The sequence below is a fragment of the Botryllus schlosseri genome, chromosome 4, assembly GCF_051294905.1.
Source record: "Botryllus schlosseri isolate E-star chromosome 4, Bs_hap1, whole genome shotgun sequence".
NCBI classification, from domain to species: Eukaryota; Metazoa; Chordata; class Ascidiacea; order Stolidobranchia; family Styelidae; genus Botryllus; species Botryllus schlosseri.
The window spans coordinates 20,911,434-20,926,933 of NC_137239.1; the positions used below are offsets into that span (position 1 = coordinate 20,911,434).

General features: G+C 40.8%; 1 protein-coding gene across 13 annotated transcripts in view; it reads right to left on the bottom strand.

The window, feature by feature from the left end:
* Window positions 1-15,500, bottom strand: part of LOC145437362 (uncharacterized) — a 93,719-nt gene that overhangs the window by 65,575 nt on the left and 12,644 nt on the right. For 4 of the 13 annotated variants that reach the window (XM_080314569.1, XM_080314575.1, XM_080314572.1 and 1 more), the window contains exons 3-11: window positions 15,194-15,211; window positions 14,899-14,994; window positions 12,829-12,960; window positions 4,468-9,807; window positions 3,541-3,666; window positions 1,811-1,933; window positions 1,030-1,152; window positions 758-880; window positions 570-692 (exon numbers count right to left, since the gene is read on the bottom strand). In XM_080314569.1, the coding sequence (XP_080170695.1) occupies window positions 570-692; window positions 758-880; window positions 1,030-1,152; window positions 1,811-1,933; window positions 3,541-3,666; window positions 4,468-9,807; window positions 12,829-12,960; window positions 14,899-14,994; window positions 15,194-15,211 (6,204 nt within the window). The remainder of the gene's footprint in view (window positions 1-569; window positions 693-757; window positions 881-1,029; window positions 1,153-1,810; window positions 1,934-3,540; window positions 3,667-4,467; window positions 9,808-12,828; window positions 12,961-14,898; window positions 14,995-15,193; window positions 15,212-15,500) is intronic. The other 9 variants (XM_080314570.1, XM_080314578.1, XM_080314571.1 and 6 more) reach the window with 9 other exon arrangements.

Here is a 15,500-nt window from a genome sequence, read left to right on the forward strand (position 1 = left end):
CCTACTAATCAGCATACACTCAACGGCATTGTCTTCAAGCCATCGAATGATAGGAGCCAAAGCACGCTAGGCCCGAGACTCGATTGTAAGTTCAGCAATGATATCTTTCCTACCAGGCCCGTTGCAGATGCGATTGAGTAGGCAGCGATGATATCGTGCGTACCGGGCCAATGCAGATGTGATTGTGCAGGCAAGCGATGGTACAGTGCGCACTGGGCCTATTGCATATGCGCTTCTTCAAGGCAGAGGAACCAGGTTTGCTGGAGACACGATAAACAGGCCAGCGACAATTACCTAGTGCGTGGCAATCAATGACCGAGTTTCGCAACAATATTAACGGGAGATCGCGTTACGTTGTGCACAGACGAATCTCGCAACACGATTCTAGCTAATTGGCCACACGCAACACTGATAATAAGACTCATTGGATTGAAACTGAATATAAGCGTTAGAATGATCATATTAAAAGGACGGGTTTTGCGTTTCAATAGGGCGGTTCGACCCTTGAACCCCCCTGGCTATGCCCCTGCCTACAGACGCCATTTAAAATTTGAAATGCCATACTGAACCTGCGCATGTAGTTCCATTGCCGGTATAACCTATTTTACAGGTACAATTGAATGCGCCATCATTATTGCTGCATTCGGCATTGTCATCACAATTATGCAATCCATCGGTACAGTCATCAATATCTGAAAATAGGTTCACTCATGCACGAACTGAGCATATATTGTACTGATATATCCATGAAGAAAACCTGTGCAGTTGACACCATTGCCGGTAAAGCCGGCCTTGCACGAGCATGAAAAGGATCCATCATTGTTGTTGCAATCGGCGTTCATGTGACAATTATCCACATCAGAAGAGCACTCATTGATGTCTTTGCAAAAATAAATTACCGATCAATTTCTCAAATAGTTTCATAATGTGGAATAGCGAGCAATTTAACTGAGAATAAGCTCAAAATTCCAATAGTTTTTGCTAAAATCGTCATTTAAAGTGGGTTGACCATCTTGAAAACAGCCTTACCTGTGCAATTGGTTCCATCTCCAGTGTATCCACTGTTGCAGGTACATGAGTATGAACCGTTGTTGTTAGTGCAGTTAGCACTGCTTGAGCAATTATGGGTCCCAGTCGCACAATCATCAATATCTGGATTGACAAGCATGAAAATTTCTTGTGAAATACAAGCACACCAGTGGATTTTCAAATTTTGGCGTTATTCAACGATGAATGAATGCTTGATTAACAATCAGTTACCGGGCCATACATTTTAGGATTCCATTTCGAAATGGAGCAATGGTTGTAGTTCAATTAGAGTGCAGGACAAAATTTACATCAAAATATCTAATAAAGAAGATTTTACCATCTTCTGTGAGTACAGATTAACAAGGATACTTGTATGAACCTGTAGGCTTATCCATTCACATCTTAATCAATGGCAACGGTGATGCAGAATAATCCATCATCCAGTAAAATGAGTATGCTTCTCTTTTTCTATTGGAGATGTGTATAACAATTGTGATGAACAAATTCTCTTCTTTTAGCCTACAAGCTATGTTCGGATATTTGAGACTCATCAAATTTACATTTTATTTGGTTGCCAAAATGTTATTAAGGAATGACAGAAAAATGTAATTGTGCCGACTTCTAGTAAACATATATGACAGCTTTTGGATTTTGGTACAGTTGTGGTTTCAACCTCTCGAAAAATAAGTTATTGCGATAGATCACAGTGATGCTGAACTTGTCTACAGCTGCTACCTGAGTAAATGGAAAAATTTAAATATATTCATTCTTTGTAGGTAACCTTCGCATGATGTCCCATCGCCAGAGTATCCGGTCTTACAATTGCACACGAATGACCCGTTGATGTTTTCACAGTCAGCATTATCATGACAGTTTGATGTCCCAGTTGCACACTCATCGATATCTGAAATGATTATGCATTGAAAATTATACTGTGTACATCAATACATGCATAAATGTACACAATAAGTTTGGATGAAGTTATTACGGCTGGTTCGAGTACTCGAATCTGAATCGAGTATTAATTTTAATGATTCAAGTCGAGTAGTAAAAGACGATTTTCTGGAGTACTAAAATTATACGCTCCTCGCAACTGACAGTTAATTTGCTAACGAGAATTATAGTTTTGATACTATTTTACAGAGGGAGCCTTGAAACCTTGATTGGGCGTGTCGCAGCATCCGAGACATAGTACAAAGCTGCGAACGTTACTGGAAATAACACATTTCCGAAGTCATGATCAACCCACAACATTGTCAAGAAGTGCAATGAAATCGGTATGGTCGAAAATATACCAAAGTATCTCTATTGTAACGGATACAAGGCATTATGTCCTTTGTGAGGGCCTAAAAGGTGCATGTTTAAACTTTGACATAGTACATTCTGTTGTGACGTCATAATGAGTGATACTCGAATACTCGACTCGACTCGAAGCATAATACGTGATTCAGAATCGAATCACTCAGGTACTCGATTTTGCCCAGCCCTAGTTATTAGCAAGTTCAAATATCATCCGATTACATCAGTAGTTCTCAAACCCTTCTGACTCATCGCGCCCTTATCAAGCTCAACATATCTTTATTACACCCCTAAAGACTAATATGTCATCAATAAGGTTTTCCTTCTACTTTCTGTAGTATTCAAGTAGGTTGTATCCACTAGGAGTTGTGGTTGTAGACTACTTCTACTTCAATACTTTTTCGCCCCAAATCTTAGTGGACGACATAGGCCACTTTGAGAAGCACTAAATCACATCACGGTGTTATTCCGTGATAGATTTGCTAGTCATTGCCATAATAATACCATAGTGTCCTATATGGTGTCGACACAGGCAAATTTCACGCCTCAATGAAATTGTATCACGTCACAATTTCCATTTGGCTACAGGCAATTTGACGGTCATTTTTTACCGGCTTGCCGAGCATTAAAATTGGTAAAACGGGTATCAATCGAAAGCTGGCTCTGCACTGATTAGGAAAATATAAATTTTATTCCGATTGTGGCCCTGGAACTCCCACAATCAGCCTCGAATTTCTCATTGTTATGGAGATTCGCATTGGGACGCAACAATGCCGAACAATGCTGTCTGGCTCTTTTTCTCTTGAGCTACTCTCTCGTTTCGACAGACAGCATTGTTGCGTCCCAATGCCAATCTCCATAACAAAGAAAAATTCGAGGCTGATTGTGGGAGTTCCAGGGCCACGAGCGGAATAAAATTTATATTATGATAATACTGTACTGCGCAATTAACAGAGTCCGAATTTTTATATTGATTACACCTATATGTAGGCGTTTACAATCTCAAAAATGGCAACCTTTGAAGGACTTGTGATGTTAAATGCAATTAACATATATTATATTATATGTTTATTCATAAATTATCAATTACCTTGGGAAAGAAATCCAATAACCACTGGCGTGAGTACAATAACTTCCAATATTATCGACACATAGTAACATTTCCAACTAGTTTATCTAACCTAACATTCTCTTTGATAGTAATAAACCAACCTTCACATGATGTCCCATTACCAGAGAAGCCTGTATTACATGTACAGACGTACGAATCAGCGGTATCATTACATGAAGCGTCCGGGTCGCAATTATGAGTTTCCAACTCACATTCATCACTGAGACCTATTAGTGGGAATACATTAAAAATCATGCATGCACAATAATATAGAATGTTTACTGAAGAATAAAATTCTACAGGGAATATATACGGCTGGCCACACCACCATGATCAATATTATGCAATCTCAATTGACTGAGAAAAAGGTTTTTTAACTTCATTCCTGGTTAATCCGCTTTAGAAAATGAAGCAATTATGAAAAAAGGTATAATACAGACCATATACATACCTACTCTCTTGAAGCTCAATTATTATAGATGCTCCTATATGGAATCACAATAAATAGGGGATAGTTATCATGACAATTATGAATATTCTTGGAATACTATATTATATTGGATCTACCTACACATCAATTTTCATTCATCTTTTCTTATCAAACCTCAACAATCAACATAGTTAACAGAGTGTAGTGAAGCAGTCCGCTGATTTTTCATCGTAATAGATGTATCTGATTCTTCCTCGTGGCATATGTAATATAGGAAAAAGTATCAAATACTAAGAGGAAATGTGGGTGCCACTTGTCAGTAATATTGTTCTTGTGATTCGATCTATCGTTCGCATACCTAGCTATTCTGCAAAACGTAACCAGCTACAGATGTGTGTGTATTTAGAAATGGCCATGAGTGTTCCTGAACCAAAATAATTTTCTAATCCCGCTTGTGTCCTTATTTAGAAATCACGTTATACAATATATATACTCATTACTCATACTAAATGCGGAATTTATGACCGTGACATACAAACAGAATTTTCTCGTACATCATACTGAAACAAAGCAAATATTTCATAGCCTGTAAACTCACTACTTGAAGATGCAGAAATCAAAGGACTTGCAGTTGTTACAGCAGATCTTGCAGTATTCCCATGAGATGTACTATCTGATGTGGTATGTTGATAATTATCAACTTCGGTTTTCGGAGTAGTAACATTGTTGTCCAAGATCCGAATGGCATTCAAGTCATCGGTAACAGAATTTGCAGCCGGGGTGGATGCAAACAAGCTTGTAAAATTCGATTTCTCACTGTTTCCCGTGGTAATTAATTGCATGTTACCTTCTGTGGTAGAAGCGATCCCACTATTAGCATTTACCGGTGAAATTGAGGCCTCGTTAGTACTTGATTCTCTTGATACATAGGGGGAATTTGTATCAGGATAGCTAGAGGAATTTTGGACGTTTGGCGTGGTTTCATCAGATCCAGTAACAGAATCATAAAGAGGACTATCACTTGATACCGCACCTTCAGATGCTGTCGTACTGATTATGGTGGCAATATTTACCTCACTTCCCAGGTTTCTAACAGTAGTCAGGTCTGTGGTCCTCTCATCAGGAAGTCCGAATTGACCAGCGGCCTCAGTTGTAGAGCTGCCTAAAGTTGCTATGGCAAGTGAGCTTGGTGACGTACTTGCAACGGTCGTGGCATCTGTGCGCTTTTCTGCGGGGACAGTAGTTTCGACTGCATCATAAGCGTCTGTGGTCGTTAAAGAATGGTCAGCACCAGAATCAGTGACACTGCCAGCAATTGTGGACTTATCATTATCATCTATTGCATTTTCGTAAGTTGTTGCTGATGTAGCAGTATTTCGAACGTCTGCTGAGGTTTCATAATTATCAGTGCTTGTATCTACCACACCACTGGTCTCTGTGGATTTTCCATCAGTTGTTAGATCATAATTCCCCAGAACTTCAGAAGAGCTGGTTGATCTCACAGTGTTTGAAACTTTTGTAGTGGTTTCATAATGATCAGTATTGGAATCTGTTACTCCCGCGTCTGTTGTGGAAGTGTAATTATTTGCAACATTGGGAGCATTTCCGGCAAAAGTTGTTGGTGAACTATTGCTTGCAACATCGGATGTGGTTTCATAATCTTTGGTACTGGGATCTGTTACATTTCCTGAAGGCATTATAGATGAAACATAGTTTGAAACGTCAGTTGTGGTTTCATAATCATCAGTACTGGGACCGGTCACACTTACATCAGTAGTGGACGTATCATTATTCAGAATATTCCTTGCATTTGCTGAAGGGGTGGTTGATGTAACATTGCTTGCAACGTCAGTTGTGGTTCCATATTCATCCGTACTGAGATCTGTAACATTTTTCGAAGGTGTTGTAGATGTAACACTGCTGGCAATGTCTCTTGTGGTTCCATATTCGTCCGTACGGAGATCTGTGACATTTGCTGAAGGGGTAGTGGATGTAACATTGCTGGCAACCTCGGTGGTGGTTCTATAATCACCAGTACTGGGATCTGTAACATATTCCGAGGGGGAAGTAGTTGTAACATTGTTTGCAAGGTCAGTTGTGGTTTCATATTCAGCAGTACTTGGATCTGTTACACCATCATCAGTAGTGGACGTATCATTGTTCAGAATATTTCTTGCATTTGCTGAAGGGATGGTTGATGTAACATTGCTTGCAACGTCAGTTGTGGGTTCATACTCAACAGTACTGAGATCTGTGACGTTTTCGTAAGGGGTTGTAGATGTAACATTGCTTGCAACCTCCGTGGTGGTTCCGTAATCATCAGTATTGGGATCTGTAACATTTTCGGAGGGGGTTGTAGATGTAACATTGCTCGCAAGATCAGTTGTGGTTTCATACTCACCAGTATTAGGATCTGTAACATTTGCTGAAGCAGTTGCAGATGTTACATTGCTTGCAACCTCGGTGGTGGTTCCATAATCATCAGTATTGCGATCTGTAACATTTTCGGAGGGGGTTGTAGATGCTACATTGCTTGCAACATTAGATGTGGTTGCATACTCATCAGCACTGGGATCGGTAACATTTGCTGAAAGGGTTGTAGATATAACATTACTGGGATCTGTCACACTTTCATCAGTTGTGGAGGTATCATTATTCAGAATATTCCTTGCATTTCCAGAAGACGCTGTTGAAGTTACATTTCTGGCAACATCAGTTGTGGTCCCATATTCATCCGTACTGAGATCTATAGCATTTTCTGAAGGGGTTGTAGATGTAACATTGCTTGCAACCTCGGTCGTGGTTCCATAATCATCAGTACTGGGAGCTGTAACACTTGCCGAAGGGGTTGTAGATGTATCATTGCTCACATAGTCAGCTGTGGTTTCATATTCAGCAGTACTTTGATCTGTCACACTTTCATCAGTGGTAGATGTATCATTATTCGGAACATTCCTTGCATTTCCAGAAGAGGCTGTAGACGTAACATTGCTTGCAAGGTCAGTTGTGGTTTCATATTCAGCAGTACTGAGATCTGTGATATTTTCGGAGGAGATTGTAGATGTAACATTGCTTGCAAGGTCAGTTGTGGTTTCATATTCAGCAGTACTGAGATCTGTGATATTTTCGGAGGAGGTTGTAGATGTAACATTGCTTGCAACTTCGGTCGTGGTTCCATAATCATCAGTTCTGCGATCTGTAACATTTTCGATGGGGGTTGTCGATGTAACATTGCGTGCAACTTCGGTCGTGGTTCCATAATCATCAGTACTGGGATCTGTAACATTTTCGATGGGGGTTCTCGATGTAACATTGCTTGCAACAGTAGTTGTGGTTTCATACTCATCAGTACTTGGATCTGTAACACTTGCCGAAGGGGTTGTAGATGTATCATTGCTCGCATAGTCAGCTGTGGTTTCATATTCAGCAGTACTTTGATCTGTCACACTTTCATCAGTGGTAGATGTATCATTATTCGGTACATTCCTTGCATTTCCAGAAGAGGCTGTAGACGTAACATTGCTTGCAAGGTCAGTTGTGGTTTCATATTCAGCAGTACTGAGATCTGTGATATTTTCGGAGGAGGTTGTAGATGTAACATTGCTTGCAACTTCGGTCGTGGTTCCATAATCATCAGTACTGCGATCTGTAACATTTTCGATGGGGGTTGTCGATGTAACATTGCGTGCAACTTCGGTCGTGGTTCCATAATCATCAGTACTGGGATCTGTAACATTTTCGATGGGGGTTCTCGATGTAACATTGCTTGCAACAGTAGTTGTGGTTTCATACTCATCAGTACTTGGATCTGTAACACTTGCCGAAGGGGTTGTAGATGTATCATTGCTCGCATAGTCAGCTGTGGTTTCATATTCAGCAGTACTTTGATCTGTCACACTTTCATCAGTGGTAGATGTATCATTATTCGGTACATTCCTTGCATTTCCAGAAGAGGCTGTAGACGTAACATTGCTTGCAAGGTCAGTTGTGGTTTCATATTCAGCAGTACTGAGATCTGTGATATTTTCGGAGGAGATTGTAGATGTAACATTGCTTGCAAGGTCAGATGTGGTTTCATATTCAGTAGTACTGAGATCTGTGATATTTTCGGAGGGGGTTGTAGATGTAACATTGCTTGCAACCTCGGTTGTGGTTTCAAAATCATCAGTAGGATCTGTAACATTTTCGGAGGGGGTTGTAGATGTAACATTGCTTCCAAGGTCAGTTGTGGTTTCATATTCAGCAGTACTTGGATCTGTCACACTTTCATCAGTGGTGGACGCATCATTATTCACAATATTTCTTGCATTATCTGAAGGTGTGGTTGATGTAACATTGTTTGCAGCGTCAGTTGGGGTTTCATATTCAGCAGTACTGAGATCCGTAACATTTTCCGAGGGGGTTGTAGATGTAGCATTGCTTGCAACCTCGGTTGTGGTTCCAAAATCATCAGTAGGATATGTAACATTTTCGGAGGGGGTTGTAGATGTAACATTGGTTGCAAGGTCAGTTGTGGTTTCATATTCAGCAGTACTGAGATCTGTGATATTTTCGGAGGAGGTTGTAGATGTAACATTGCTTGCAACTTCGGTCGTGGTTCCATAATCATCAGTACTGCGATCTGTAACATTTTCGATGGGGGTTGTCGATGTAACATTGCGTGCAACTTCGGTCGTGGTTCCATAATCATCAGTACTGGGATCTGTAACATTTTCGATGGGGGTTCTCGATGTAACATTGCTTGCAACAGTAGTTGTGGTTTCATACTCATCAGTACTTGGATCTGTAACACTTGCCGAAGGGGTTGTAGATGTATCATTGCTCGCATAGTCAGCTGTGGTTTCATATTCAGCAGTACTTTGATCTGTCACACTTTCATCAGTGGTAGATGTATCATTATTCGGTACATTCCTTGCATTTCCAGAAGAGGCTGTAGACGTAACATTGCTTGCAAGGTCAGTTGTGGTTTCATATTCAGCAGTACTGAGATCTGTGATATTTTCGGAGGAGGTTGTAGATGTAACATTGCTTGCAACTTCGGTCGTGGTTCCATAATCATCAGTACTGGGATCTGTAACATTTTCGATGGGGGTTGTCGATGTAACATTGCTTGCAACATCGGCTGTGGTTTCATACTCATCAGTACTGAGATCTGTGATATTTTCGGAGGGGGTTGTAGATGTAACATTGCTTGCAAGGTCAGTTGTGGTTTCATATTCAGCAGTACTTGGATCTGCCACACTTTCATCAGTGGTGGACGTATCATTATTCAGAATATTTCTTGCATTTGCTGAAGGAGTGGTTGATGTAGCATTGTTCGCAACGTCAGTTGTGGTTTCATATTCAGCAGTACTGAGACCCGTAACATTTTCCGAGGGGGTTGTAGATGTAACATTGCTTGCAACCTCGGTTGTGGTTCGAAAATCATCTGTAGGATCTGTAACATTTTCGGAGGGGGTTGCAGATGTAGCATTGCTTGCAACAGCAGTTGTGGTTTCATACTCATTAGTGCTGGGATCTGTAACATTTGCTGGAGGCATTGTGGAGGTAACATTGTTTGCAACCTCGATTGTAGTTCCAAAATCATCAGCACTTGAGTCTGTAACATTTTCGGTGGGAGTAGTAGATGTAACATTGCTTGGAGCCTCGGTTGTGGTTCCATAATCTTCAGTACTGAGATCTGTAACATTTTCGGACGGGATTGTTGATGTAACATTGCTTGCGACCTCGGTTGAGGTTCCATAATCATCAGTACTGGGATCTGTCACAATTCCCGAGGAGGTTGCAGATGTTGCATTGCTCGCAACCTCAGTCGTAGATTCATAACCATCAGTGCTAGGATCTGTCACACCTTCAGCTGTAGTGTAAAAGTCATTTTCTCCTGTTGATTGAATTGTAGAGACGGGTTCTGTCGTAACTATATCATCGGTTGACGTTTCTGTGTATCAACAATAATAACATTTCAATGTCATGTCTCATGCTTGGATAGGCATGCGCAATTTTGAATTCTAATGGTCAAACCAAACTAAATATTGGGGCCTATTTAAAACTATTGGCTCCCACCATGCTCATAATACAATATTGAAGGCAACAATAGCACATGCAGAGTTGGCATCATTTTGTGCACATCAAGCGCTGCGCTGACTGTTTTTAGTTGTAAAATATCTTTGTCCAATAAAAATGATACCCACTTGCAGGAAAAGATGCGTCCAGCACGTAATCAGGCGTGAATGTGGTTTAGAAATATTTTGTTGCATGTCAACATAATCACTCTGCCCTGAAACAGGCACCTTTATTATCTGCATGATATCGGTGCGTCAAATATTCGTTGACGAATTCCCACAAGCATCAAATTGTCCGATGTATCGTCAGTAAAGAGAAGTATATTTTACTGAGTCGTATAGAAATATTAAATACGCCCTGCTTTCCTTTTATGTCAGTTACGCTAATTTTTCTTGCGTACCTCGGTTTGATATATTAGCAAGCAACAGGGCTTGCTTCGAGTGCATACATATAAGCGCATATGACTTTTGGTACAGCCTTACCAGTCCGGGTACGGATGGTCCAGTATATATTAGGGAGTATGGTGTTACCTATTTTAACCTTTCAACCTTTCCTACAAGATATAGAAATACACCACAAAGAAAAAAACGATGCTAGTACAAGCTACTGGCATTTCGAAGATATTTGGCGAGAATCGTTGCGCAACCACAGGGTCAGGGAAGCATGCGACCAGGGTTGTAACCAAGTCACAAGGCTCCGAGTCACAAGTCAATCTCACTTTTATAGTTTTGACTCGAGTCAAGTCGAGTCATTTTCAATTCACCACCGAGTCAAGTCCAAGTCCAAGTCATGGTATCATGACTCGAGTCCGAGTCCAAGTCATAGTGTAGACTGCTCAGTTTTCAGTTAAGGTCTTGTTAAACCCACTTTTATAACTGTGTTTGGTGATATCAAATGGTTCACATTATAAGATACTAAATTTCCCTCACTTTTAGCAGTTTCTGGTCGCATTTTCAAATACTAGTAGGCTACCAATAGACGAAAGACCAATAGGGTGGCTGCGTTACTATTCTGTGAAATTACAATGAAATTTCGGTCTTGACCGTCTGAGTCTCGAGTCATATGACTTGGTTCGAGTCATGCGCAATGCAGGGCTGTAATGACTCGAGTCAGACTCGAGTCACGATTTTCGGATGACTCGACTCGACTCGAGTCATTTTCTCAAAATACGGAAATGACTCGACTCGAGTCAATCTGTGTATTGACTCGACTTGGACTCGAGTCATTGCGCATGACTCGAAGCAAGTCATTGACTCGAGATTGAGACGGCGAAGACCGACATTTCATTGTAATTTCGAAGCCAACACACTATTGGGAATTCGTTTGTTGGTACTATGGTGCTTGAAAATGCGACCAGAAACTGCTAAAAGTGAGGAAAATTGATATATTATAAATGCGAACTATTCAATATCACCAAACATAGTTAAAAAAGTGGGTGTAGGAAGACTTTACCTGGAAACTTAGCAGTCAACACAATGACTTGGATTCGGACTCGAGTCATAATACCATGACTCGGACTCGATCCTCTGTTCGCTGACTTGGACTCGGACTTGACTCGGAGGGAATTGAAAATGACTCGACTTGACTGTCATGTTATCCACACTATGCTTAGCGCAACAGGATATTTCAATCGTTTCCAGTTGCAATGGATATTGCGCAAAGGAACCGCCCGATTAAAAGGCGCAAGTTACATAATGAAATCAATTGCCGCAAGTTTCGCCAGTCGTACGACTACGTCTTAAGTGTCGTGCGATCAATTGACGCAGTGCGCTTTTAAGACGGAAGAATACGAATGCAACATTTAGGCATCCATCGGATCCTAGCTCTCATGCACGATTTGAAAAAAAATGTTTACCAATCTTTCGCCACAAGACATCATTGATTTCAATGTCGACTACATAACATTACAGAGTGCTGAACGCTTTTCGTATGCCTGCATTCATTTGCATTCTGCGATCCTTGCGCCGGAAAATTCGTCTGTGATAGTGGTGATAATGAAATATATAGGTTTCGGAACTTGGTGATCGCAAACTTATTCTTCCTTGACACGCTCGACTTTCGACTGTCAATTACAATTTTCGCCACAATGGGTCCTAAAACATGGATTGTCCAACATGCGGCACAATATATTACGAAACTATCGACGTCATGTGGAATGAGTAGAACATCGGTCACGTGATTGGTTGTAAAGATCGACTGACACGCGCCCTCTCTCTTCTCGGCCTGTGCTGATTGTGAAATTCACAAATTATATCTGGAATGTATCGTTTTGATCGTATCGAAATTTTGTGTCGGAAAGTAATTTGAGTCTAGCTAGTCTATGTTAGATGGGTCTGCGCCGTAAGGGTTCGGTATACTCTTTTCGGCAAATACACGTATTCGTCGATACTCCATAGCCATGTTGCAGAACCTAAAATACTACAATTAGGGTACGAAATTCGCGGAGACCGAGAATCTACTACATTCTACGCTACACAGACAGTATGCCGTTTTCGTTACCGCCCCTTGAAGTGTTTCCAGTTGCGCCTCTGTGTATGGCCGCTGATCAGGTGTTTGTAGGTTTGTTATTGGTATTCATGGTGTTTGTCGACTACAATGGTCATGGTTATTTACGCCAGGCAGATTTTCTTGATTTAGATTCCGTAGCTGCCGACTTGTAGCACGACCCACTTCTAGCCTACTTGATACCTAGAAAAATAGAATGGGTCTGCTTAGCTGACCACTTCAGGTCGGCTAGATTGCGCTTCGATTGAATTACGTTCTTGTATAGTGAATCCTCCACTACAGCTTTATGTGTCAATTAATGTCTATTGGTGGTGTGGCCAAATTCCGGAGTTACAACTAATGGTTTAGCCAGATAGCCACTACTTATCAGGAGCAGTTCAAGAATTCTCACCGTCGCATATCGTACCATTCCCCGTATACCCGGCATTACAAACGCATACATTGCTGCCATTTTGCGCCGTGGTACAGTTCGCATTCACATCACATTCGTCGCATTCGTCATCATCATCTATTGAGCCGAAGCCTTATACGGAAATGACAAAAGGATCAACAACGATCAAAATATATGTTACTTTGCCGACACCCTTAGACAGTGGAATCATAGTGTCCTATATGGTGTGGACACAAGCAAATCTCAGGGCTCAGTGAAATTGGTCTACGTCATACTTTCCATTTGGCTAAAGGCAATTTGACGGTAATTTGTGACGGGCGCGAAATTTGATAAAACGTGTAACTATCGAAAGCTACCGCGGTACTGATTGCTATAATAGAAATTTTATTCTGCTCGTGGTCCTGGAACTCCCCCAAATCAGCCTCGAATGTTGCATTGTAACAGAGTTTGGCATTGGTTGCGTCACAATACCAAATTCCGTTACAATGCAACATTAGAGGCTGATTTTGAGGGGTTCCAGGACGACGAGCAGAATAAAATTTATATTTTCGCAATCAGTACCGCTGTAGCTTTCGATTGATTCCCGTTTTATCAAATTTCGCGCTCGGCAAGCCGGCCAAAAATTAACGTCAAATTGTCTTTAGTCAAATGGCAAGTGTGACGTAGACCAATTTCACTGAGTCGTGAGATTTGCTTATGTCCACACCATATAGGACGCTATGGTGGAAGAGCGCAAACTCGTTTTCATTTGTCAAAAGACGCTGGTCACTGAACACTGCGTATTAGTCACTATAACTGCATATCATCACCGACAGCTATATACTTATATTACAACACGTAACCAGAGGTGGTCGGTAACGAAGTACTTCTACTTTTTGAAGTACTTGAAGTAGATTTTGCCAACTCACACTACTTTTTAAGTAGTTATGATTGTAGGCTACTTCTACTTCTACTTGACAGTTTTCAGTTTTGCAGGCAAAAATAAGCGTAGAATACCTACTTACTTACTTACTAGTAAACCACCACTCCTACTTCTACTTGAGTAGAAATTTCGGCGTTACTTCTACTTCTACTTGAGTAGCGACGGTGACTACTTTGACCACCTCTGCACGTAACACGCTACTCCAATTTTATATCGACCTGGCCACCGAAATATATACTGATGCAGTATGTACTAACTGCACGTAACACTACATTGCTACCACACGAGCAAATGCTACAATGTCGCATGTCCTGTGACACTGTTAGTCACGGACGATTATAACCTGAAATCTGCATAGTATAGCCTTTTCTTCTGAACGAAGTTGACTATTCTACATATTACGTCGTATTACACATGAGCCGTTTGGTCAATAATGATCTGACTTAAGATATGCAATTAGGAGGACCATCTATCTATACATCAATAATGTGGACCAGTGAATCAATAGCTCTTATTAAATTTTGATGGTATTTGGCTGCCATGTTGTGAGACACGATGTCACGTTGAAATGAGACTGCAGTGGTTGGACTACTCAAGAGTTTTTGGCTGTCCTAAATTTTAATAAAATGAATGAAATTGGTATCACTAATTACCTGTTCAACTTGAAATATCTTCCATTTTGTCACTTTCGGTCTCATTGGACACCCTGTACTCGTCTGATATAATGCAACAGAGTGAACCGCGCACTTTCAAATTAAGATTTTCGCTCACTGATACCATTAAAACTCTGTAGGCTAATTTTTGCAAGTATCTAACTGCGCTACTTGTTTGTGGCAAAGGGCATTGCTCTCCTTATGCGCTACGTATCAGTATTAGCCCATTAGGCTACTCATGCGCTATAACCTTTAACTTGGCCGTAACTAAACATGGTGTTTCCCGCTGCTCTCCTCCCTGTGCTGCCTCAGCGAGGATATTCGCAAATCACAATCTACACATCGGCTAGGATTTCAAACTCATTTGCTGTTTCGTACCGGTTATCTGCCTCCACACACTTGTGTGCAAGTAGACCAGACTAATTATAGCTAAAAGAGAAGTATCTAATAGACTTCAACGGAATAGGGAATATTTTGGAAATATAAAATTCTTACTGGTGCAATTTTCTCCGTTTCCAGTGAATCCCTCGTCGCAAACGCAAGTACTATTTGTACAGGTGGCGTTTACATGACAAACTGCCGGCAAACAGTCTGTCAAATCAGGCACAAGGGTTTATGATTTTACAACTGATCGTGTTCAGTGTTCACATGTTCACGCTGACGAATGCTGTCTCGCTGTCTTAATTCAAAACGACAGGAGTATGTATGTTATGAGTTACATTTCGTACCAATAACTTTACGTCCAGCATCTATTTCATTATGGAATAATGCAAATGACATGATATCCTACCTTCACCACCGTCGCGCGCTGTAAAGAAACAATTGCTATTGTCACGAAAAATCCATTATGATCTGTTCAATTACATTATACAAATCAATGATTGTGCCATGCGAATTGTTAGTATGGTTTATTGGACATTGTCAGTTAGATTTTACTGCTTACCATACATAAAATTCAACACGATCCTCGTGCTATACATATTGTCTTATTAATCAAATTATTTCCACACTCAACTGTTAGTCACTCGACACCAATACAGGATTACCCAGACACTGTAGACATCTCTGTGGCTGCTAAGCTTATCTGATAACTAGGG